The sequence below is a fragment of the Sus scrofa genome, chromosome 10 (assembly GCF_000003025.6).
Source record: "Sus scrofa isolate TJ Tabasco breed Duroc chromosome 10, Sscrofa11.1, whole genome shotgun sequence".
NCBI lineage: Eukaryota > Metazoa > Chordata > Mammalia > Artiodactyla > Suidae > Sus > Sus scrofa.
In genome coordinates, this window is record NC_010452.4 from 68,414,198 (window position 1) to 68,433,376 (window position 19,179).

General features: G+C 57.5%; 2 protein-coding genes across 6 annotated transcripts in view; one reads left to right on the plus strand and one right to left on the minus strand.

Annotated features, from left to right (window-relative positions):
* The window catches only part of ADARB2 (adenosine deaminase, RNA specific B2 (inactive)), a 455,053-nt gene that overhangs the window by 400,667 nt on the left and 35,207 nt on the right, over positions 1–19,179 (plus strand). For both annotated transcript variants that reach the window (XM_021065069.1, XM_021065068.1), the window contains exon 6: positions 13,893–14,007. In XM_021065069.1, coding sequence (XP_020920728.1) covers positions 13,893–14,007 — 115 coding nt within the window. The remainder of the gene's footprint in view (positions 1–13,892; positions 14,008–19,179) is intronic.
* WDR37 (WD repeat domain 37) overlaps positions 1,861–19,179 on the minus strand; it is a 113,605-nt gene continuing 96,286 nt past the window's right edge. For all 4 annotated transcript variants that reach the window (XM_021064034.1, XM_021064033.1, XM_021064036.1 and 1 more), the window contains exon 14: positions 1,861–14,622. In XM_021064034.1, coding sequence (XP_020919693.1) covers positions 13,996–14,622 — 627 coding nt within the window. In that variant the 3' untranslated portion in view covers positions 1,861–13,995. The remainder of the gene's footprint in view (positions 14,623–19,179) is intronic.

A 19,179-nucleotide genomic window follows, 5' to 3' on the forward strand; every position in this document is an offset into this window, starting at 1 on the left:
GCAGGGCCGGTTTCCAGGTGTGCCACATGGACTGGGGGGCAGGACCCCAGGTTGCTGCAGCCCCGCCAACCCCGCCAGGCGCCAAGGCCAAGGGGTGGGAGCGTCTGGGGCCTGGGAACGGGCTGGGGCCGTCTTGCTGGGACAGAAAAGCCGTTGAGGGGAGCCTCGTAGGGGTGGTGACGGGACAGACGGGTACAGCCTCACGCCCTGTGGGGCCTGGACGCCAGCCTGTGGCCAAGCAGCCCGGTGGCCAGGCCGGGGCAGACCCTGGCTGTCATGTAGTCTTGCCCCCCGCCCAGAAGCCCCCACAGCTCAGCCACCCTCCTGAGCCACGCCCTGGAGCTGGGGACCTGGGAGCTGGGGACCCTGGCGTTGGGGACCCTGGGATGGGCATCTCTGCCCATTGTCCCCAGAGCAGCTACCCAGCATCTGCTCTGTTCAGAGGAAGCCCAGGGGACTCAGGACCTGCAACAAATGTCCTTTATTTGTCCCCCGATCCTGAGGGCCATTCATCCCCGCCTGAGGGACGTGGAGACAAAGTCCCTTGGCTGCAGACGGAAGACCCTCCGTGATTTTCGGCAGATCCCCTTTCAGGGCCAGGGCCTCTGCCCCAGCGAGCGTCCTGCTGGCTCTAACCCGCACTTCCCTGGGGAGGGAAGCCAGTCCCATCCTGGGCTGCAAGGTGCCTGGCAGACACCCACGGGCCCGAGGCTTGTCCTGAGGCAGACGAGCTGATGGCCTTGAAGTGGCTGCACAGGGAAGGTCACTGCCTCTGTCCCCACACCTAGAGCAGGCAGGCAAAGTGGTCAGTGTAGCACCAGAGACCTGCGGCCGCTGAGTGGTGTGGACTGGAGCCGGTCTCAGAGGGAGTCAGGGCGACCAGCGAAAACGCCTCTGGTGCGATCGGACTCTGCGTCTGGGACAGAGGGAACGGGGCAAACCCGCTGATTTCCAGACGGCCGCAGCGCCTTCCCCGGAGGCGGGCAGACCGGGCACGAGCCGTGGGAAACTGTCACCTCCGCCTCTGGGCTTCGGAGGGCCCGCATGAAAAACTCGTCCCCCAAACAGCCTGACTCCTCGGTCCTCATGCTGCTCCCCACCCCTTTCACCCCCGAGGTCAGTCTAATAAGAACGTACTCACCCTTCTCTCCAGAGGGTCACCTCGTGCTTCCCCAGAACACACCCAGCATGGCCGTCTCCACGTCAGGTTTGCTCGAAACAAATCTGAAATGCCACCCGCCGCTTCTGTGAATTTTCCTGTTCTAGCTCTCATGTAGGGTGAGGTCTTGCTATGTTTGTCTTTCTGTGCCTGCTCATCTCACTCAGCACAACATCCTTCAGGTGCATCCACGTTGTCACTAACGGCAGGATCTCCTTCTTTTTGAAGGGTGAATAATATTCCTGTGTGTGTGTGTGTGTGTGTAACTTGGGCATTTCTTGTTGGGCGGGTCTGCTGGTGACACCCTCTCTCAGTTTCTGTTTGTCAGGGAAGGACCTTCTCCCATCTTCTTTTTTGAAGATTGGCCTTTATCTTTCTTTTGATATCTCGACTCTATCTCTGCTGGTCCACAAGGTTTCTGCTGAAAAATCCACTGGGAATCTAAGTGAGCCCTTATACGTGAGGGCTCACTTTTCTCTTGCCACTTTCAAGTCTTTGTTTTTGACTCCTACAGTATAGTTACAGTGTGTCTTGGTGTAGACATCTTCATGTTTGACCTACTTGCAGTCCTTTGGCTTCTTGAGTTTGTATGTCTATTTCCTTCCCCAGATTTAGGAAGTTTTTATTTCTTTAAATACACTTTCTGCCTTTTTCTTCCTCTGCTTCTTCTGGACTCCCATAACATATCCATCATTCCTTTAATGTTGTCCCATAAATCCCACCTTCTTCATTCTTTTTTTTTTTTTTTCTTTTTTCTCCTCTGACTTGTCTTTGAGTTCACAGGTTCTTTCCTCTGCTTATCATGTCTGCTAGTGAAGCTCTCTGTTGTATTATTTTGACCACAATTGTTGTATTCTTCAGCTCCAGAGTTTGTTTGGTTCTATTTTATGAGTTCCATCTCTTTGTTAAGCTCCTCGTTTTGTTCATGATTTGTTTTCCTGATTTTGTGGAGTTGTCTGTATTCTCTTGTAGTTCACTGAGCTTCTTTGAAAGCAATTACTTTGAAGTCTTTGTCAGGAAATTCATTGATCTCCAACTCTTCAGGGTTGTTTGCTAGAAAGGTTTTGTGTTCCTTTGGTGGTGTCATGTTTCTGTGATTTTTAATATTCCTTGTGGCCTTGCATTGGCCTCTGCATTGAAGGGACAGTCCCCTCCTCCAGACTTTAAGGACTGGCTTCAGCACCAAAAGACCTTTGTTTGCTGGTAGGCACAGGGTTGTGGGGTGGCCCTGGATTAGGCACTGGTTCTAGGAGCGTGACAGCACCAGGTTCAGGTCCTAGATGCATGCACTGTGGCACTGAGGCCAGGTCTGGAGACAATGACTTGCTGACCATGGAAGCTCGGCTGGAAGAATGGGCACTTTCCAAGCTATCTCTCTCCTGTTTGTCAGGTACAAGTACAAAGGAGTGCTGGATCTCTCTGGCCTTGGGTCTCCATGAGCGTGAAGAAATGACAGTGATGGCCTGGCTCTGCTTTAGTGAGTGCTGCAGATGTACTGTTTGGAACTATTCAGCAATTTTAATCTACTTTCTGTCTCCTCTATGGGACCTATTTTCAGGGCAAAGAAGCAAATTTGGGGCCAGTCTTGAGACAGAGGGGTCTGAGAGTTCATCCTTTATGGCATCTGGAAATGAATGTGACATTGACATTACTGGGAACTTCATAAAACAGTGTTAGTTCCTTATTATTGAGGCAATGGCTAAAAAACTCTTCTTGAATTTAACAGAGGCTAAGAAAGTAAATATTACTTCCTTTGTGGAACAACTACTTCTCCTATTGAGATTCTTTTCCTCTTGATGCGCTGCAGTAATTCTTCTTGTTTACATCTTTTTAAATCCAGATGAACTCAAACAACCATGAATCAACCCCAAACAGAGGGCCTCATCTGTTAGCATCCTCATATTAGTGCACTAATGAGAATTTAAAGATTCTAATTAAGCCCAGATGCAAAATATCTTCCTGAGCACATCGGAAAGCACCAGTTCAACAAAAACAGAAGTGCTACATTTTCCAGTGTGGTTTTAGTTTATTTTCTACATTTTTATTGAATTCCAATTTGAAGTTAATTGTTAAAGCAGTAATTACGGTTAATATTTTTAAATAAGTGTGTGGACCTCTAACAATCTAGGTAATTGCGAGTAAGTCCAAATGTACATCAATATGCAGACATGCAGATATCTGTGTACACAACCCTTGGCTCTCAATTATTCAATAACGAACGTGGGATCTCTTATCTTGGGCTTTTCTAAAACCCTCAATTACAAAAAAATCCCTGAAAGCCACTTCTGACGTGGTCAAGAGCCCAGATGTTGGTGCTACAATCCAAACATCCGGATGGGAACTCCAAACCTGCCGCTGCTCAGCCAGCTTGCCTTGGGCAGGTGGGCGTACCTGTCGCCACCTGGCTCCTAGGGAACCGCCCAGGGTCACTGCTGTTGCTGGAATCATCCCCCTTCTTACCTGCCAAGAAAGGGGAACCACCTGCCACGCTCATAGTGACCCACTGAAGGTCAAGCCCTTTGGCCTGTACTCACTCTCATGGGAGGTGCTTGTGAGCCAGACGGCAGGGCTACACCACAAAATAAGGAGCAGAAAGCAGAGGACGGAATCTCTTTGTCGGGGCGGGGTTAGGTCGCCTCCTAACACAGCTGAACCTTTGTCACCAGCACAGCACGAGCCCCTCGTACAACTGTGCCCCCCGCTTTTCTTCATTTCCCCTGTTTCTTTAACGTAACTAATCATGTAGAATTTTAGAGCCAACATACCAGATTATTTGTATGCATAAAGTTGGAATTTACAAGGAAGACCAGCCCCCAGCCCTGTCTGTGCAAATCCAGATCGATGCCATCACACATATGGAGAGACCTTCCGGTCCACAGACAAACCTTCTTCTGTTCAGCAAATGACCCACAGCTGGGACCGCCCCTCCCACCCCAGCCAGGGGGGTGAGATTGGAGGGAACCTCGCTGCTCGGCTCTGAGGCAGTCTCAGCTGGTCTCAGCCTGTTCAGAGGCAGGAGCAAGGGCGGGGGTCTTCCTAGGGGCGGAGTTCCGTGGGGGCCTCGCAGTAGCACCCTGTGAGGCGAGGCCGGTGTAGACCACAGACAGAGAGAGAAGGGGCCCAGCCTGGAGCAGGCAGCTGGCTGTGTAGGGCCGCTTGGGGCCACTGGGACACATGGAGGCCGCAGATGGAGATGACAAGACAGACAGGCTAACGTCCCGCCACACCCTCAGCTCAGCACTTGCCATGTCAGTCTCTCTGGCGTCCTGGCCCCACGAGAGGCGGGCGGAGCCGCTGCCCAGTCGATCCCAGCTCAGCGTCCTCCCCCACCCCTACCCCCACCGCCCACCGCCCACCGCCCAGTGCTTGTTTCAGACCCTCTCTGGTTCTCAGACGTCCCCACAGCACAGAAAGCAAGATTTCGTTCACGGAAAGGAAGATGGTGCTGGATCTGCAGAGAGAGACGCAGCCCAATCCGCACGCCTGGGGCCGGGTGGGTCGGCGGTGGAGAGTCACTCAGAGCAGACGTCCGGTGGGCAGGGGGTTCTGGCGAAACCGACCCAACAGGACTCCCGTGAAAACGGGACAGAGCAGAGAGGAGCGCGAAAGCCCCAAAGACAGGCTTGCTGCCAACAGCTCGGGGAGCCAGTGCCGTTTGTTGAGAAAGGGCCTCCTTGTCCCAAGGTTGGCAAACTGTGCCGTGTGTGACAACAGCTGCGCCCCGGCCTCACCACCGATTCAGAGCATCCGCCTCTGGGCCTGTGGACTCGGATGCCACCCCCCAGGCAGCTCACCGCCCCCCAGTCGCCACGGTCACCTTGTGACTGAAGGCAGCGGTAAGACCCAAACTAGCATAAGGGGCAGCACTCCAACCCCCACCTGGCCTCCGACCACACCAAGCTCACGCCTGCCTGGGGTCCAGCCAGACCACGTGAGCTCTGGACCCACAGCCACCCTGTGCCCTGCAGGGAGGTATATGCCTCCACCTCAGCTTGCTCATCCGTGAACAGGTGGGATGACCACGCAGCTCAAGGGCAACGGGCTTCCCTGGCAGCGAGCACCTGGCAGGCTCCAGCCCTGGCGGGACGTCCTCGGCCGACTGTCACTCGGTGTTTCGTGGTACAGGCGCTCCATCTAGGACCCTGTCTGATTCCACTCGGTATTTTATTAGTGTCTTGCTCAATAAATTTTGATTGATTCCTTTCCCCAAGGGACAGTTTCAGAGACGAAATAAAAGTAGAAACGCTTGAGAAACAGTCTCCACTCGGCTGCTCCCCAGGCTGCTCTGGACGCGGCGCGTTGCCCCAGCAGGGCTCTGACAGGCTCGGCTCCACTCCACTCCTGCCCGCCTGGGGGGTGCGCCTGAGCCCCCAGAGGCAAACCCACACTTGACTGGGGTGTGCTGTGCCTGTGCGTCTGTGCATGTACGCGTGTGTGCTTGTGCGTGTGGATGGGTGGACACTGCCGTTGCCAAGATGACAGGCAGGGCGCTGGCCCTCGGGCTCATGAGCGAGATGCTGGCAATGACCCCAGAACACGGTGGCCGGGAAGAAACCTGGAGGGCCGAGATCAGAAAGCAGTGTGGACAGGCCGGGTCGCTGCAGGGCGGGTCCGCCCAGCTCCAAACACTTGTTAGTGCTCAAGTGCACTGCCCTAAAGGGACTGTCTTCCAAATTAAAAATACCAGCAAATCTGCAGCCGATGAAAGATCCAGCAAACAGTTTAACCGGCGAGCACCTCCTCACCGAAAACAGCATGTTTTCACTGAAAGGGGCTGCATGAAACGCCGGCACGGTCTGCTTCCTCCTCAAGACTGGCTTTGGATCCAAAGCACCCCCGGCCTCTGTGCCCCGGCTGTAGACTGAGTCCGTGCAGCTCCCAGTTTCTCACTGTTCAGCAGGGACCCAGGTTCTTTGCAAGGGCACCCCACGGGGGACACCCCTCGTGCTCAGGGTCTGCCCGGCCAGCATGGGGGGCGAGGTCAGCCCAGAGAGACCCCTCAGCACAGAGAAGCATCGCAGGAACTGCTGTCCTAACAGACATCCGTCGCCTGCCTGGTGGCATCAAAACTGCATTTGAAACAGCTTCCTGCGGAGGCAGCAGCGGTGTGGGGAAGTGGGAAACGTGGGCCTGCAGAAAACCAGCAGCGTCAGCCAGGGCTTGGTGCGCAGAGCGGAGCCAGGCTCAAGCGCCTGCTACGACACAGTTGGAGAGGGAGGGAGTCCGGCCCGAATCCCATTCAGAGTCAGGCCGCCGTAACGCAGCCACGCCAGGCCGGACTCTGGGCCTGTGGGATAAAGCCCTTGTGGTCCAGAAGCATCTTGGCTGCATCTGTGTCAGGCGCTGTTGCTGTGGAACAAAACGCCCATGCCTTCGTGCTCACGCTGCCGTGTGGGCAGGCTCAACAGGGGCGGCGCCCACGCTCCGCAGGGCACCAGGGGCTCAGGACCCCGGCAGAGGGCTCACTGCGGCCTCCCGTGGGGCTCCTCCCACTGGCACCCAGGAGGTGACATCCCAAGACACTGACTCAGTGTGTGGCCCCCACTGGCACCGTCCCCCTCACTGAGGGTTGGGACAGTCTCCAAGGACAGGACAAGGTCACCGAGCGGAGGTCCCTGGGGAGAAGAGCCCTTGGAGTGGCGATGATGGCACAGCCATCCTTGGAAAGCGCCAACTGCGGGAATGCAGCCCTCCTGGCTCGGCACTTCCAGCAGGAGCAATAGAGTGGGGACAACACAGGAGGCAGTCAAGCTGCACCTGCCGGTCACGGCGCCTGGAGGGAGGGCCTCTCTTGCCTAGTCTGCACCCATTGGCCACCTGCTTCTGGTGACATGGAAGGAGATGCATCCTCTGAAAAGTCATGGGGCTGCAGGCTTGGCCTCCAAGCTGGGAACTGGAACGCGGACTTCAGGGCTAATTCCTATGATGCCTCTTTTCTCGGGAAGACCGAGGGTTCAGCAGTAATTGCTGGCGGGGCGGTAGGATTCCGATTCCGAGAAGTTGGTGGAGGGACCCAAGCCCGGTCCTCTGACTGCAAGTCTAGGACTTCTTCCGCGATGCCATGGGAAGGGTAGTGAGGGCTCTTCTCCTTCATGCTTCCTTCAGCTCTTTATGGGCCTCTCAGCAATCTGACATAGAGAAAAACTGGATAGTCAGGTAATCTGAATTACGACTTGGGCGCTGGTGCTCCCTGTCTCTGACTTTGAGACTAGTGAGGCTTTACGGCCGTGTCCGCAAACAGGCGTCATTACCAAGACCCAGAGGCGAGCCTTTTTCTCGGACTCAGGGGGGAATGCTGAGACCACCTTCGGGCAAGATTGCAGCCCATTTACAGGGTCCTCGGGGCGTGGCCTGCCCTCTGCTGTTGGAGGACGATTCTGGCAGCTTCTGGCAGCGTTTCTCCTTCCCAATTCTGGCCGCGCGGGCTGTCGACGCGGGGTGGGGTCGGGGGCACAGGTCCGCAGTGCTGTTCGGGAGGAGGCACGTGGCCTCCCTCCGCGCCCCCGCACGCCCAGCGTGGAGGACAAGGTGGGCCTGCACAGCGACGTGTCGGTATTGGCTGGCGCCGCCTTGCCCCGCCCATATGCAAATCTAACATTTCCGACGTTTCAGCATCTTAAACCCCAAGATGGGATTTCAGCAGGAAAATATTTACTGATGCCTCTCTCCTTCATCATCTGCGATTTTAATATCCTTCCCCTTTGGCTGAATGTCAGTTTCACCCCTGAGGACCACGACCGCCAATCTGAACACATTCTGTGTCCCTAGGCCACGCAAAATATTGGTGTTGGAGACGAGTAAAGTTTAAGTCTTTTGGTGTTCCTATTTAAAGTTTGTTTTTCCTGTTTGAATAATGCTGGCAATGTGCCAGGGTGGCTGGGCGGGCGGGCCGAGTGCAGACAGCGTGCGCAAGTGCGCAAGCCGAGGTAGCACTACGTCCCTGTTTCATTAAGACAGCACCGCGCAGCTCATTAGCCATGGGCCTCGCCCCCACTTAGCCTTTGGAAGCAGAAGCACCTGCTTATCACTCCCATTCCCCCAGACACCAGAGCCTCCTCTGGTCACTCTGGCCAAGGGTCTAGCCTGTGCCAAGTTGTGCCCCAGCCGCATCACCAGATCTCAGATGGCCGCTCCTCGGGGGCACAGGGCCAGGGAATTACCATGGGATCCGCACCCCCACCCCCCAGTCCGGAAGCCCTAGGCGGTGGGGGGTGTGAGGCCTCTGGGAGGGGCCTTGAGCAGGTCCCACCCACTCCCATGTAGGGCGTGGGTGCCCAGCGGGGCCCAGGCAGGCTTGTGACAGCTACAGTAACCCCTCCTGCTCCCAGGGGTCCCCCAGTCACCAGCGATAACAAGTCAGTGGGTATCTGTCCTCTTTGTACTTAAGCAAGAATTTATGTTGCAAATGACACTTCAGCTAGTCATTTGGGATTGGGGGGTGGGGGGGTCTTTAGAACCTCTCTGTGCAGAGCTGTGGCATCCCCTACTGCCCCCCAGACCCTCCCTGCCTGTTGTCCTGCTGGCCAGATGCCCCGTCAGGAGGGGCCACCAGAACAGCCTGCTTGCCCCTGAGAATGGACCACACACACGGTGGGGGGTGGGGGGGTCTGTAGGACCCCCTTCCCCACAGCACCTTCCCTCTCGAGCGCCAGGTGGCCCTTGGGCACCGACGGGGCTCAGCCGGCACTCCTCTGCCCCGCCTCCCTGGTCCCCACAGCCTCCATCCTGAGGCAGGAGCACCGTCTCGGTGACCCTTCCGGGGTCGGATGAGGAGGGAGTGACAGGCCGGGGCACATCCTGACAGCTGGTGGGCTTGTTCCTGAGCCCGAGTCCCCCCACCTGGCCCCACTGCTTCGCTACGTCACAGGGATCCCCACATTCTGCCAGACCTGCCCTTGGAGTCGGAGGTGTCCCCCATCCCTGCTCAGAGCCCCTGATGGGCCCCAAGGGGCTGGCCCGGGGTCTCAGCCACCTGCTTGGGTCTCCCCCAGGCTTACCGCGGGGCTGCCCACCTGCCAGCGGAGAAGCCACCCCAAGCTGAACTTAATCTCAGAGGCCAGGGAACTGGATCTGGGTGCTTGTGAGGTTTAGGGAACCGGCCCTCAGTGGAGCAGCGGAGCTGTGGGTGCAGAGGCTTCAGGCTTTACCAGGAGGCCAAGTTCCCCGACCCTCTGAGCCTCAGGCTGTGCGGCTGTAAGGCGGGACTGATCCCAGGTCCCAGGATCGCCTCGGCCCAGCAAGACCTCAGCGGGTGGGGGCAGTGGCGTGGCGCGCAGGTGCACATGAGGTGCAGCCTCTGCAGGGTGCAGGGCAGCCGCTGTGGGGCTGGACTTGCACTTGGAAAAAGGCCTCCTCGTCCCAGATGCTGGACTGGGCGGTCAGGAGATGGCAGCCGGACACCGGCCTGAGCGAGGTGCCAATGAGGGACGGGCTCCCCAGGACGCACGGCAAGGCTCTGCGAACTCACCGTCCAGAGGGTCTCAGGAAGGAAACCCAGAAGCAGGGATGCAGGCCGCTCGGCCGTGCGCGGGACAAGCACACTTTAAGAAGTTTCTGGTAGTTCGGACGCATGGAGCCAGCCGAGGAGACAGACCGCGCTCCACACAGCCACGGACACGCCCTGGAATTTGAACCGATGGAAGTAATTCCCAACACAAACTTGATTTTGATCATTTTAGCCATGTCTGCCGTAAACCAAGCGCTGGGAGGGGCAAGATCAAACTACTTCAGGGTCTAAGCAGCTGGGTTTGCAGTAAACAAAGCTGACTGTATATGTTAAACCCCAAGTGATTAAAACACGCGGAAAGCCCCAGTGCTCAATCAGAGGCACGGATTCCTCCCCAACGCGAATTCCAAGTTTCTGCCCTGGCTTCTGACGTTCCCCGTCATCGGGACACGGTCACACCACGAAAGGTGACATTCAGCTGCAGTCGCGTGTGATTCAATTAAAACCCATCGCTGAGATCGGTGGCCAGCAGACGGGGGGCGGTTTGTGGGGGAACAGGGACAGCCCCCAGGCTGTGTTTCTCCAGCCATTCCCAAAGCCCCAAGGGTTCAGTCCTCAGAGACCCCAGCAGGCGCCAGGAGATACCTCCCGCCGCTGCGCCAGAGGCTCTTCTCCTAATGGAGGTGGTTATTTATTCACATTCGCTTCCTTCAACTTTTCAACCCAGGAAAACTAAGGGTCATAGTTCAACATATAAACTTTCCATAAACTCCTCCCTGGGAAGACCCCGGGCAAGTCTTCAAAGCGGGGCCAGGGAGGGACACCATGAAATTGAGAACTACCCCCAACGAAAATGTCAAGGACCCGTAAAAATGACGGAAGGAAAGAAGACTCTAGGAGAGGGATGTTTTGACAAAGGTCTTGGGTCTTGGGTCTTTGCGTGTTCAGAAGCGAGGGGCGGCAGGTGCCTGGCCAGGCTGGGGGTCCGAGAACCACTCAGAGCTGCCGAGGCCGAGAGGCCTGTCCTCGCCACGGGCCCCACGCTGGCACCTGCTCACGGTCAGTCCACAAACCATGGGTAACCAGAGACCCAGCACTCCTGGAGCCGAGCCCCAGGAAGGCGATTTACCTGCGAGGAAGGTCTTTACCTGGCAGGTGGAGCTGTGCAGAGGGCTGGCCCCTGCCGCCTTCACAGGGGCCCGCCCCAAAGCCGGCACACAGGTTAGAGGCCGCCGGTGGCCCAGCCCCACCACACATCCCGGCGCCCACCTGCTGCTCCTGACACAGCAGCTGGCTCTGTGCACAACTTGCTTCTCTTGACTGTCACGTTTTATTTGCCTCTTTCTGATGACTCCTCCCTTCTGTGGCTCAGGGGAAGTGATGCCGTCGCTGTGACCCGCACCCTCCAAAGTCAGGGCCTCACTTCCGATAGAAGCCCACGGCTGTCTGAGGCGGTCCCTGGACCCTGGCGGCCTCCGGGGAGCCTGGGCATCCTTCAGGGGTGAGGGAGGAGAGGAGGGCGCTCTTTCCCATGTCCCCAGATTCCTGCGTTGATCTCTAACCCCTGCGGCCGCAGCAGGAGGAAGGGATTCAGGCTCAGTTCGGTCAGGAAGGGAAGGCTGGCCTTGCGGGAAGCCTGGCGCGGGCTCCACAGCCTGAAGAGGGGTGGGCTCAGCTGGGGGGCCTCGGGAGAAGCCCACCCTCCTGGGCCGTGAGCGCCACGCCTGTGAGAAACAAAGGTCTGTGGTGCAAGCCCCCGTTCAGGGCGATGTGGCAGCAACCCCCAGATTGGGTCAGGGTTAAAGTCAGAAACTCCGGCGCAACTGGGGAAGGAAAACCACCAAGGAAGCCAGGGTGTGGCCTCGGGGGAGACCTGAGTCCCGTCCCCGCCCTGCCGTCTACAGTGAGGGGCACCAGCACCTCCCCACCGGTGGGGCGGGCCGCGTGGATGGCTCCAGCAGAGTCCTGCCCCATCTCGGAGGGAGTCGCTGGCTTCTGGGTTTCGTGTTTTCTGTGGCGGTTCAAAGGTTTGGGACGTCCTGCAGGGCCCCGGGCGCAGCAGCCTGCTGTCTCATCACAGCCTGCACGTTCAGGAAGATGGCAGAAGGTGCAGAGGAAGCACCTGGAAAGTTCCCGGAGAAGCGAAGGGTGCAAGGCCGGCCGCGAAGCCCTGGACGTGCTGGGCACGGGAGGCGGCACGAGGCCCCAGAAGCTAATTCCAGAGCCACCAGTGGTGCAGCCCGCAGATGCCGGGGCCGCCCTGCAGGAGGGGGACGCCGTTTGAGTCCCAGGCTGACCTGCAGAAGCGCCCTGATCCTCCGCCTGGATGGGGGTCCTCGCTCCCCAGCGCAGAGCCCTGCTTCCCAGCATCGCGGCTGGACCCACATGGGCCCCGCATGCCGTTGTTGCTGGTCCTTGGAAGACAGGCCCAGAGTCTGATCCAGGCGGTGCTCCTGGGGCCTCCAAGGGCCCCAGGGGAGCAGGCAGCCATCCTGGGTGGTGGACACACACCACAGGACAGAAGAGGAGACACAGAGGAGTCACGTGGAGATGGGGGCAGAGACTGGAGGGAGGTGACCACCAGCCCAGGCGCCTGGAGCCCCCAGGAGCGGGAGAGACAGGAAGGAGCCTCCCCTGGAGCTGCCAGAGGGCGTGGCCCTGGGGCCCCTTGACCTGAGGCGCTGGGCTCCAGGGCTGGAGGAGGGTGGGTTCATGCTGTTCTAAGTCACGTGTAGGGACATCACACAGCTGCCTGGGGACATGGCACACGGGTGCCTGGGGACATCACACAGCTGCCTGGGGACATAACCTGCCCCCTCTGGACCTCAGTTTCCAAGTCACGAAAGGACAGGAAGTCCTCCAGGACTTGTCCCTAAAGCCCCACGATCTGTGGCCGCCAGTCAAGGTGGGTGTCTTGCCCAGCAGCCTGGGCTCTGGGAGCGGATTCAAGGAGACCCCAGGACACACACGCCCCCAGCCCCTGCGCGGGCCCCCTCCCTCCAGCCGGTCCTGAAGGCAGCCGTGGGGGTTCCGCTCAAGCTGCAGCAGCTCAGGGCGAGGACCCGGCACTCCCGCCCCACCCGCCCTCTGCTGTTTTCTGGGCAGGTTTCTAGCGTCCAAGAGGCAGGCCTGTTTTCACATGAGTTTCCTTTACCGCCTACAAGTGGGGTTTTCAAAACCGTCTCTGCATGCCTCTTCCGCACCTTCGGTTATCTGAGAACGGTCCTTTCTGCAGCGCAACGTCCAACCGTGCCGCGCAGGACAGTGAAAACCCATCCGTCACCAGAGAGCCACGTGCCCACCTTATGGAGAAGTGGCGTTTTGATTTGGCTGAAGGAGAAAAGATCATAGTAACACCAGCAATGAAGGAAGGGGCTCGGTGTCTGGGCCCTGACGCAGCGCGAGGTGTGTGAGCGCATGAAATCTCGTCCTTGCAACAGCGCGGCCGGGGACTAGGAAACGGGCCCCCGCAGACGCAGGCCCGGGGCTGACTCCAGGGCCCAGGAAGGCCCCTGCCGCCAGCCCACCTCCCGCTGGAAAGCAGGTGTCAACTGAGGGGCCAGGTGGAAGGGAGGGCGGCCCCGCTCTCTGGAGACGCGTCCCCCGTCCGCCGCGTGCCGCTGCCTGGAAACCCTGGGTCACCGCAGAAAACTCAGCAGCCGGCGTTAGATCAGTTTGGTGGCTATGTGTGTGCACATGTGCAGGTGTCCGTGTGTGTGCGCATGCATGTGTGGTTGTGTTGTCTGAATGCGTGTATGTGCATGCGAGTGTATGTTCTCCCAGGTGTGCACACTGTGGCCGCGTGCATTTCTGTATGTGCGTGTGCGTGTACACACTCATGCACATGTCTGTTACTGTGTTTCTATGTGCACGTGTCCCTGTGTCTTTGTGCACACGTGTGCATGGGTGTGTGCTGCGTGTCTGCCTGCACATGTGTGCACACGTGCACGTGTGCAGAAGCGTGGCAGGAGCAGGCTGGGCGGAGCCGGGGATGCGTGGGCACGGCTGTCTGGGGTGCCAAGCCCGGCTCCTCTCAAGATCTAACCCAGGGAGCCCCTGCGGGGAAGCTCTGCCAGGCGGGGTGACTCCACCGCCGAGACTCCAAGGGCTCCAGTGCTGCGCCCAGCTACACAGGGGCTGAGTCACGGGTCTGAGGCCCAGGGGCCACCGCGCCCAGGGGCAGTGCGTGGCAGGGTGACCTCGGACGCCCGTGGGGACCTGGCTGCAGGAGGCAGGACTCCGTGTTGGCCCGCAGCGCCTAGGACGCCTGCTGCTTGTGTCTTTCAGGAATTCGCCGACTCGGTGTCCCAGCTGGTCACGCAGAAGTTCCGCGAGCTGACTGTGGGCCTGGCGTCGGCGCACGCCCGCCACAAGGCGCTGGCAGGGATCGTCATGACCCAAGGTAACGCCCCGCGGGCCTCCCGCTGCAGGAAGGGTGTCGCGTATGCTTGAGCCCAGGGACCGAGGCGTCTCTTCCCACGGGGACACGGAAGAAACAGAGATGGGTCACACTCGGTGACAGAGCAGATGACCCGCAGCCCCAAAGCCGTCCCCGGGCGCGCCCCTGGCAACGCCCCGGGGGAGAGGGGAACGGGGCCCGGCAGTCCCTTTCCATGAGGCGTCTCCGCACCCCTGGGGTCCCAGCTGCAGAAGCTGAGCCGAGGTCCGTGCCCGCGGGCCACCCAGGCCGAGGCTGCCCCTCTGCGCACAGAGGGCCAAGTTTACCTCCCGCGCTGCCCCCGGAGCCCAGGGCACCCTCCCGCAGGGGCCCTCCACCCGCCCTGCCCACTGAGGGAATATTCCCTCTCAGACTCAGGAACAGTCCGTGCTGACCGCCCAGGCCAGCCGCCAGGGTCGTGACCGCTCTGAGGAGCAGGCTGGGAGAAAGCGGTGCCTCCTTGTGAGCGATGGCGCTTGCTGAGAGCATCTCACACGGACCTGCTGGTGGAAACCAGCCAGCTGGCCATCTGAATTCAACTGTGCCTCGTTCCAAAGTTCTGGATGAGCTGGTAATGGCCTACCAGAAAATAAGTATTGTTTAAAAAAGTTGATTTGGGGAGTTCCCGTCGTGGCGCAGTGGTTAACGAAGACGACTAGGAAGCTTGAGGTTGCGGGTACGGTCCCTGCCCTTGCTCAGTGGGTTAAGGATCTGGCATTGCCGTGAGCTGTGGTGTAGTCCACAGACAAGGCTCGGATCCTGCATTGCTGTGGCTCTGGCGCAGGCCGGGGGCTACAGCTTCGATTTGACCCCTAGCCTGGGAACCTCCATATGCCACGGGAGCGGCCCAAAGAAATAGCAAAAAGACAAAAAAAAAAAAAAAGTTGATCTGGGGGCTAAGTTGCACAGACACACTTTCTCTGCAAGTGTAGCTCAGCCTCAAGCTGGAAGGAGACCATTGGCTGATGTCTGAGAGCGCAGGTGCTCAAAGGCCACGCCTGGCCCGGCGCCTGGCCCGGCCTCCCTCTCCTTCTAGACGCCCAGGGGCTCCTCTGGGGGCCTCAGGGCAAGGCTACTGGAGTCGGAGCAGAAGCGCTCAGGACACTGTCTGAGGTCTAGTGAGGTCACGTCACTTCAATTTCCCCTCTGGGCGTTGGAGTGAAATGGAAACGGCACCTCACGGCGTCACGCGGCGGCTAAAGTGCTTGAGGAGCTTTGAAAGGGGAAAACCCTGTTCTAAGTCAAAGGTAACTGCTCCGTCAGCCACGCGGCTGAATCCCGGGCAGGCCTTGCGCCCGAGCCCCTGGCGCGCCCTCCTGCCTCCGCCAACGCCAGCCCTTGTAGAATAAGGAAGGCTCCAGAGGCGGAGCCGAGAGGCGCCTCCGGCAGCCCCCCCCCCCACTGGGCGTCCCCTGGGGGCTGTGGCAGTGCAGGATGCCCTGGGGGTGGCACTCAGGTTTAAATCCCCACACCTCCTGCAACTAGCTAGGTGGCCAGGCCGGTGGGCTCCCTGGGGCCCCGTCCCCACCTTTCCGGCCGGGGTGTCAGGGAGCACACGTGGGGGTCCCAGGAAGGCTAGGGGTGTTTGTGTACATCCAGCGCTTAGAAAGACGCCAGCCCACGGTGATCACGCCACACCAGCACCCTTCTTAGGGGATGCCCGCGTGCCTGCCATGGGGCACGAGCCCTCCCGCCTCCGGGCAAAGAACAAAACGCCTCAGGGCTACCTTCGAGAACCCAGCAGGTTAGACCCACATAAAAGGTGCAAGGGGCACGGGCAGGCTGTGGGGCTACAGCACAGACTGGGGCCAATTCTGCGCTTTGGAGGCGTGTGTCTGCACAGGTTCTAGAATCATGTGCTCAGATTCGTCTGGGCTGACCAATGAATGTGCGGGAAGTGGGGGACAACCAGCTGATGCTGCTTCTTTACTCTGCAAGTAATTCCAACCCACAAGCACTCGTCAGCAAGACTAGTGAGTAGTTTTTCAATATTTCCGAGATCTGGAGCTGTGACTGTCCAGTGTCTTCCCACTTCTCTGGGAAATTCCACGCTGGGAGGTCTAGAAAGCCACTCTCAGAACCCCTGGGGACAGGAATGTTTTACAAAGACTTGCAGGGAAGCGGCACCTAAAAGTGGCCAGTGAGGGAGTTCCCGTCGCACCTCAGCGGTAACGACTTCGACTAGCATCCATGAGGACGCAGGTTCAATCCCTGGCCTCACTCAGTGGGTCAAAGACCCAGCGTCACCATGAGCTGGGGTGTAGGTCGCAGACAAGGCTTGGATCCCGTGTCACTGTGGCTGTGGTGTAGGCCAGCAGCTGTAGCTCCGATTCGACCCCTAGCCTGGGAACTTCCATATGCCACACGTGCAGTCCTAAAAAAAGACCAAAAAAAAAAAAAAAAAAAAAAAAGTGGCCAGTGAATACACTGTTCTCTGTGCAGGCGATATACCTAAATGAACTAAATTTATTACACAAAGTGAGACATTATGAGGCAAACCTATGCTAATCAGTAATTTATGAGCATGGAAGAATCAACTGCTGAAACCTATTTTCCTGTTACAAAGAGAAGATTTAATGCACCTATTGATTTAACAGAGATTAGGCAGAAGTGCACAAAGTTCCTAATGGAAATGTTTTCAAGTATTCACTTACTTAAAGTCGATGTGCAGTTTAATCCTAATTCTCCTTCAGTCGTTCAAGCAAATACCTAAGAAACCTGAAGCAGGAGTGAAGTGTCTCCTGGCTTTTATAAGACGCGTATTAATTACCATGCTGCAACATCAAAGTTATGGGGAACAGAACGGGGTCCGTGGCCCCGGGTTTTGGGGGGATGGCAGCTCATTCACATCAGTGAGCTCACGTGAGTCTTTTCATCAGGGGCTGAGACCATTCTGTAGCCGTTCTGAGAGATACGATGGCAAAAACGTGTCCTTAGGAACAAAACAGGTTTTACTTCGATTAAAATAATGCAGTCATCGGTAAAAACTCAGACAGAGAACTTGCGAATGAAAAGCCGTGTCCGCCCACCCACCCTCTGGCTCCGAGCGAACTCAGAGCCTGACATTTCTAGTCACTTTTAATCTTTGTTCTGATGATTCCAGATACTTCATTGGTTCTATCTTTCTAGATTTTTCCATTCCAAGTAAGATCTATCGAGTCACACGATTAAAATTGGCCTTTTCATTACTGTATTATAATTCCTGTGCCTTTAGATAATGCACGTAACACTTACTTTGGGTCCTCTCGTTTCCATGGTAACCGTCACGTCCTGGCCAGCTTCTCTGCACCATAAGTGCATCATTATGTTGTCATAACTGATGGTATTTATACTCTGTCCAAACCATGGCCAAGTCTTCTGTATTTTGCCTGTGCCACGAGCCTGAGCGTTGAAACCGCTAAGCAGCCTCCACGCGGTCAGGACACTGTAACAGTCGCCTCCAGAAGCCCAGCCATGCACAAGGAGAACACGACTCCAGGTCCATGGGGCCTCTCCCCAGAAAGAGGCCCCCCACCCCACCCCCGGCAAGTCACATCCAGCCTCCCGCTCCCACCACCAGCTCTAAAGCACGTCACTCTTAGGGGTGGGTCAAGCCCCCAGACCTCCCCAAATGCTCCTGGAATACCGCGTGCCCATCTGCGTGCCCGTCTCCTTCTCTCTGCAGACGTCGGGTGCTCCATACGTGTTGGATGAATGAATGAATGAATGAAAAGACACGCTTCTGAGATGATAAGGCCCAAGCTACCAGCTAGAACTCTCTTGCATCTTGGTTTCCCAGCCAGCCCAGAGCCACAGTCCGATTTATTTTTCAGATGTTCCTGAGCCTGCTCTGCATGTCGGCTACTCCACACACACCCTCTCGCTCTCACACAAGAATGTGTGCTTTGTAGTGGACAGAAACAGTGAAGGAGCGCGTGCTCTTTCGCGCTGTTCTAGCAACGGCGTGTCTGCAGAGCAAACAGAGCAGGGTAACTGCAGCACCTGCGAGATGTGGCCACCCCGTCACTGTGCTGCAGGCACACGTAAAACCCCTGACGTCTCTTTCATCCTCGAAATCCCAGTGGTGCTTCTTGTCCCCATTTTCCAGGTGACACATCGGATAAGCTCGCTTGCCCAAGTTTCAAGAGTGTGGCAGGAACAGGGTTACTGACCCCAAACCCTGTTCCCTGGGGGGTCAGGCTCTGCCCTCGTGGGCCAAGCGCCTCTGCAGACGTAGCGTCATCCATAAGGCAACGCACACACCCTGCACATAACTAACCATCTCCCTAAAATCGTGCATTTGCAATATTTAGAGCATGAAAGTGTGGGGACACTGGAATCTTCCCATTTGTGGAGACAGAAAATCAGGACCCTGACGGGAGGCCCCTCCACCCCCACCTGTCTAAAGTGAGAATCTCTCCCTTGGGTCTCAGCCAGGTGCGTGCATCACAGACCAGGCACGTCTGAGCCGGGATTTTTTTTTTTTTTTTCTTTTGGCTTCTGCCTTTTTAGAGTCACACCTATGGCGTATGGAGGTTCCCAGACTAGGGGTCGAGTCAGAGCTGCAGCCACTGGCCTACACCACAGCCACAGCAATGCAGGATCCACGTCTGTGACCTACACCACAGCTCACGGCAACGCCGGATCCTTAACCCATGGAGCAAGGCCAGGGATCGAACCCTCATCCTCATGAATATCAGTTGGGTTTGTTAACCACTGAGCCACAAGAGGAGCTCCTGAGCCAGCATTTTTAAATCTGCTTGCTTTGAATCTGATTAGAGGAAATTTAGAGAATAGAAAGCTGAGATGGGATTGATTCGCAGGAAAAGCCGGAGAATGAAACGCAGACTCGAGCAAATAATGACTGGATGTGAAATGGCAGGAAACTCTGCAAGTCCTCGGGACAAAGCGCCGGGGACTGGGGACCTTTAGACAGAGCCGGGGTTCCTGACGCTGAGCCGATACTGCGCAAGAGCCCAGCTTCCTGCAGGGAGGCCGCGGAAACCCTAGGACCTGGGTCATTACACTCGGCGGACACGCACCGGAAACAGGAGTCGGGTCAATTACACGGCACGGCCTCGGGCGTCTGTGCGGCTTAAAACAGACGCTTTCGTTCGCTCGCTAATTTCTGAGCTTTGGACATGTGCCTCTTGGACG